General features: G+C 45.9%; 1 protein-coding gene across 1 annotated transcript; it reads left to right on the forward strand.

Annotated features, from left to right (window-relative positions):
* The first annotated feature begins 1,798 nt into the window (after positions 1–1,798).
* Positions 1,799–4,670, forward strand: LOC135968774 (liver carboxylesterase 1-like). The gene is made up of 3 exons (XM_065536820.2): positions 1,799–2,006; positions 3,906–3,978; positions 4,290–4,670. Exons 1-3 carry the CDS (start codon positions 1,895–1,897, stop codon positions 4,468–4,470), a joined length of 366 nt encoding a protein of 121 aa, XP_065392892.1. The 5' UTR covers positions 1,799–1,894; the 3' UTR covers positions 4,471–4,670.
* The last annotated feature ends 1,242 nt before the right edge of the window (positions 4,671–5,912 follow it).

Raw genomic sequence — 5,912 nt, forward strand, 5'->3', positions numbered from 1 at the left:
CATTTTTTTTTTTTTTAGTATTTTTTTTTCTCCACCATTGTTGGACAAAAGAAACGTTTTAGAACTCTGGGCAAATACTGCAAAATTGCATGCATTGCACAAGAATGTGGATTTCTTAATTTTCCTTCTCATTTGGGATGCTAAGACTAAAAATTAACATAATGCTGCCAGTTTCATAAACTTCCCCACCAACAAGAAGCACATCAGCATGTCTTTCATGATTAGCCCTCTCATTGTCTCTGCTTCTCTTATTGTGCCGAACTGTCATTACCCAAATCTGTGCCCTACTTTCCTCTGAAGACTTGTGCTGTGATTGTAAGAATTGTACAAATATCAATGGCTTTAGCCAAAGAGTTTTACAAAGTACGTTTTGGGCAGCATGCTACTATAATAAGTTCTGTCATTCACAAAAGCTCTTTTTTCTATAGTTGGCTCTGAGTTTCTTTGGAAAATGTTCAAGGGGCAAAGGCAAGGTCAAACCCTCCTTTTAGCAAGTTTTGCTTGACCATGAAGCAGCCATTTAACAGGTGGATTACAGAGCCACAGAAGGATGGCATCTTCCCAAGCACATTTCCTGCTGAGCTGAGGGTGCAGTGAAGGAGGCTGACAAAGATGAGTGAATAGATTCTTCTTCATTCTCACATTGAAATGACATGTGTGGGTGGGGCATGAGGTTAGGGATGGGTGAGCTCCCATCGTTAAATCCTTTTGTGGATGAATATTTAAGGATGTTAAGAAATGATGGCTGGAGGTGGTGGCTCATCCCTACAATCTCAGCACTTCGGGAGGCTGAAGTGGGAGTACTCTGAGACCCTAGGACTTCAAGATTAGCCTGGGCAACATAGTGAGACCCTGTCTCTACAAAAAAAATTTAAAGAGGAAATGATTATAGTGTACTACAAAACAACATATATAATATCATCCCAAGTTTATTTGCATAAGAGAGAGATAGGCTAAAACAAAAAAGAAACATTCTCTGATTAGTAGAGTTATGAGTGATATTTTAAATTTGATTGTTAAAATTGATTTTTAAATGATATAGGATATGGAAAAATTTTATAAGGAAATACAAAAAATGCATCGCCCTTGCCTCAGGTAGTGGAATTATGAGAGATATCTAGTTTTCCTTTATGCGTTTCCATATTTTTGTCCTTTCTTTTTCCATATTTTTGTCCCCTTTGAGCAAGGTCACCCTTTCTCAGCCCTTTCTTTTCTCTGCCAGGACTTTAATGCCTTAACACCCTAACACTCCCAGGCCAGGCAGGCAGCAAGACACATGGGGAGAGTGAGATATAAAGCAGTGAGCGCCGCAGATTCCTGAGACACAAGAGGCAGATTGTTCCTTCTCTGCGTATGTTTGTATTTAAATAGCCTCACATTCAGACACGCAACTTGGATTTGCTTCAGTCTTCTCAGGATGGGTGAGAAAAACACTGGAAATGCTCAAAAGAGGCAGAATAGAAGACACCTGTCAGGGTGGAGATGGTGTTCAGTGAATGAATGCGAGACTGTTGTCAAAGAATTACATCCAGTGTAACCAGATATAGAGAGATTGTCTTGTGGGAGAATGCACCAGTAGGAAAAGGGGTTAATGAGGCTGAGTCAGTGTCCCTGCACTGGCAGTTATTTTAAATGAATTGACCCAGGGTCTCCACATTCATTCATTAAACATTTGTTCATTGAACAAATATCTGGCTCAGATTCCAGTTCCACGTCAACCAGCTAGGAAGCACGCAGCACGTCACTGAGCTTTCCTGTGACTCTGTTTCTCTACTGTGCTGACAGCCCGAGGTTTCCTGCAGAGCTGGAGACCTTGGTAGCCTCCAGGTGTGTGTCGGGCAACATGAACTGAGCATGAATCTTTCCCTTCTCAGATGCTGGAGCGCCCACCTACATGTATGATTTTCAGTATCGTCCAAGCTTCTTATCAGACATGAAACCCAAGACGGTGATAGGAGACCACGGGGATGAGCTCTTCTCTGTCTTTGGGGCTCCATTTTTAAAAGGTAATGGCTCCTTGCTGTCCGTGAGCTTGGAGTTAGGAGACCTGGGTTCCAGTGTTGGTGTGGTGGGCTTCAGCAAGTTTCTCCTCTCCTGGTCTTAGTTTCCTGATTCTCTATAACAGGATTGAACGTCATTGGGTAGTCCCTGGGCTTCCTCCTGCTCTAACACATGTGAGGGAGGATGTGTCTTCATGTGCCCTCTGAACAGACACTCAGAATCCTGGGCTGTGTCATCAACAAGATAGGTGGTGGGACACATGCAGGGCCCTGCTCTAGGTTGAGAAGCCACCGATCAATTTCCCTCTCCCAGGAGTGCTGAGAATATGAGTGAGGGTGAGGTTAGAATTGGTATTAACCCTGAGTCAGGTCTAATGTGTGTCTGTTTGTCTTTCTGCCTGTCTCTAATAAAAATGCATAAACCTTTAAATTTAATATATTTAATAATTGTTAATTTAGAAATCACAGGATGTATGAATTTGGAATAGGAGAGGAGACTTTATTTCTGATATACTTTATAGCCAGCAAGGTGGCCATCCCACAGGCTGGGAAGGTGCCTCTGGCCAAGCCCAGACATAGGCTCATTGATCGAGGAGGGGTTGGGTAGGAGCTTTATGTGAATGGATTTGCTAAACACACATGTTCAACAGGTTACAGGGGGAGCAATGGATATTCGTGAAGACAGTCCTGACACATGTGTATTAAACATGCATGTAACATGGCCCATGTTCACCTGGTGGTGGAGACCTAATATTTAAATATATTATAATTAGGGCCTATAAGTCCAAAGGTCTTCTCAGGACATGAAGCCTAGCAAGTGAGCAGCCTCTGTACACCGGCCAGGTCCAGTGCATGGCGATGTTCCTATCTGGAGAAAGTTACTGAAATCAGTCTCTTATGCAATCAAAGCCATAGTTAAGACTGGAGGGTCAGGGTTCTGTTTGTCTGCGTATTCCAGCTGCAGCTGTTGTAATTGTTTTCATTTTGCTTAAGTCCAAGCCAGTGCTTGTTTAGCTGCTAGAGAAACAGAAGCACCTCATGGCAGTGAGAACAGAGTAGATTCTTTAAGGGGAGAGATATAGGCTAGAACCCTTGCCTGACGTGGCCTTAGGTCTCATTTTTAATTTGGTGTCTTATTGCCACAAAGAGAGTGTTCTGTCAGAATGACGACCTTTATTTTTTTGCTGATGCTGGTCAGTGGTGTCTAAACCACAAAAGAGACGGAGTATTATGAGGCGTGTCTGACCTCCTGTCCGTTCCCAGGCAGGAACACAGTTGAAGGATTTTCTGGGCTCCCCTTAGCCCAGAGAGGGTCTGTTCAGTCAGCTGGGGGTGTTAGGGTTTTATTTTTAGTGTACATTATACAATATTTTAAAAAGTCCTCTCACAGTGTCTTCTAAACCTTAACTCTCAGCAGTTACAGATCACATGGGACTCACCCTATAGCTGCTCAGAACGCACCAGCGCCTCTGGGCATCTCACTGTGCATGCTTAGTAGCCTTGCGGTTCTATTGTTTTCCAGAATGTGAATTGTGGGTGTGTGCTGGGGAGTCAGAAAAGACTCAATAGAGAGCAACCCTGGGAGGTGGGGCTGCCATAGAGGAAACCCTGGGGTGTGGCATTGCCTGTGACCCTGAGCAGGGAGGAGGCAGGTGAGGGTCACAGGAGACAAAGGCAGCCAGCACATGGAATGACGCATGCCCATTGCTGAGCCCTCAGTCAGATATACTCAAAGGTAAAGTACACACAAATGCACCAGGATCTTCTAGAACTGCAGACCTCAGCTCAGTGGGTGTGGAGCATTCGCCAAGACTATGTTTCTAGCAGGCTCGCACATTATGTTGATGCTGCAGGTCTGCGGACCACACTTTGAGTCACAAAGGCTTTTTTTCTTCTTCCCCACAGAGGGTGCCTCTGAAGAGGAGATCAGACTCAGCAAGATGGTGATGAAATTCTGGGCCAACTTTGCTCGCAATGGGTGAGGCTCTTGGCAAAGACAAAGCAGGACTGGTGAAGGTGGGCAGGGGTGGGGTGGGGTGGGGCATGCCTATTGGGAAGGGGCAGCTTCTAAGGTTCTAGTGGGATCAAACTCCTGACCCTGTGACCATAGCACTCTGACAATGAGAACTCTCTACAAATGGAGAGGCCACTCCCAGAGATAGTCAGCTCCCCATCTCGGGAGGTATACAAGCCTCTTGACAGAGATAACTTGGGCATCCTCGCACATCTCAGAAGATTGTTGGGAACACACAGCAGCTGTGGGGCAATTCTATTTGATTCTGTTTCCAGATATCCCAATGGGGAAGGGCTGCCCCGCTGGCCAGAGTACAACCAGAAGGAAGAGTACCTGCAGATTGGTGCCAACACCCAGGCGGCCCAGAAGCTGAAGGACAAGGAAGTGGTTTTGTGGACCAAACATTTGCCAAGAAGGCAGTGGAGAAGCCACCCGATAGAACACATTGAGCTTTGAATGGAAGATCCAGCCAGCCTCGGGGGCCTGGAAGAGCAAAGACTGGGGTATCTTGTGAAAGGGATTGGAGGTTCAGAAGGTATCTTACCGTGGCTGGGGAATTGTCTGGTGGTGAGGGGCAGGGGGCAGAGGCCATGAAGAAGGAAGTTTTGTATTTGTGACCTCAGCTTTGGGAATAAAGTATCTTTTGAAGGCCAAAATAATGCTTGTGTCTTGTACTGGAGATTAATCCATTGTCTTCAAAGACAAAATGATGATGAAATAGGCAATGTGAGAAGGAAGGTGGCTCTGCTGGGGATGACCAGGCCTCAGGATGAGCAGAGCCCAGAGGGTTGGGCCATGGATGGTGCTCAGGGGAACTCTGGGCCTGTTGCATGTTTCTGGGCCCCCAACAATTTCCAACAATAGGAGTTGGGATGGCCAGAGTGTAGTATCCCCACCCTCTATTTGGAGCTGATTGTGGAAATGGAAGTGGCCCAAGGCTGAGAATGTGCCTGGATCTGGGAAGAGGGAGACATGCTGAGGTGATCCTGTGGCACTGTTGCATGGCATTTACTGACCCTTGCTCAGGCCTACAACACCTTTCTGAGTATGTGCACTAGCCTCTCAAAACCCCCCATGAGGCTGTGTCTTCCAACAACTGGTCTAAACTCCTTCTGTAGCCTGGACCACTTCTGGTGTGGGCAGTGACCACCTTGGAGTAAGTCTCCAGAGGGTCATCCTAATACTGTGTCTTTCAGAATCCCACAGGTGATTTCTGGATTCTGTTAGTATGTAGAAAGCTCTAAAGCATGTCATTACCACCTTATCAGCAAGAGGAAGCTGGATTGTCCTCAAAATCATAACTTTTCCTGCACCAAGGAGCTGAAGTTGCAAGGCACATGGTTCCCTTGAAATGGAAGGGAAGACAAGCACTAAGGGGGAGTGGTGGGATGTGAACACTGGCTTACTTCTCACCTGCAGGTAGGAGACGGGGTGACCATCATGAGTGGAAATACTCTGTGAATTTTAATCAGTGCTGAAGGCCAAGTGTGGTCCACTGTGAGAGTATAAAATCTCTGGGAACCATGGACCCATGAGGAGGTTGACTCCCATTATAGACTCTACTCCATGGGTATCTATCAGGGCCCATGAGAAAGATTAGGGTAGATAGTAAGACTGGAGAAAATCTGCCTTCAGGAATGTAGGCATGAGCCCTGCTCACACCCTTCACCCCTAAAGAACAAAATCCTTCAACCATTGCAGAATGGCCAACATATCTTGTCCTCCTCTAGGTACTTGTAGACACATACTGAGTTTGAAGATAAGAAATCTTTTAAAACTCTGTAGCCCTGGGAGAGGGACAGGGAGTCATCTTGGGCGCAGATTATTGGTCTTTTACTGCTGGGGATGGTCAATATCTCTGACGAAGCTCCATTTCCAACAGGAAGAAACTAAGGTCC

This window comes from Macaca fascicularis, chromosome 20 (assembly GCF_037993035.2).
Source record: "Macaca fascicularis isolate 582-1 chromosome 20, T2T-MFA8v1.1".
NCBI classification, from domain to species: Eukaryota; Metazoa; Chordata; class Mammalia; order Primates; family Cercopithecidae; genus Macaca; species Macaca fascicularis.

Bases quoted from the DNA above. Each gene is read 5' to 3' on its own strand.
- LOC135968774 (XM_065536820.2), top strand. From the start codon at position 1,895: ATGTATGATTTTCAGTATCGTCCAAGCTTCTTATCAGACATGAAACCC. The intron at 2,007-3,905 runs GTAATGGCTCCT...TCTTCCCCACAG, and splicing joins TGGGGCTCCATTTTTAAAAG to AGGGTGCCTCTGAAGAGGAG. The intron at 3,979-4,289 runs GTGAGGCTCTTG...TTCTGTTTCCAG, and splicing joins GCCAACTTTGCTCGCAATGG to ATATCCCAATGGGGAAGGGC.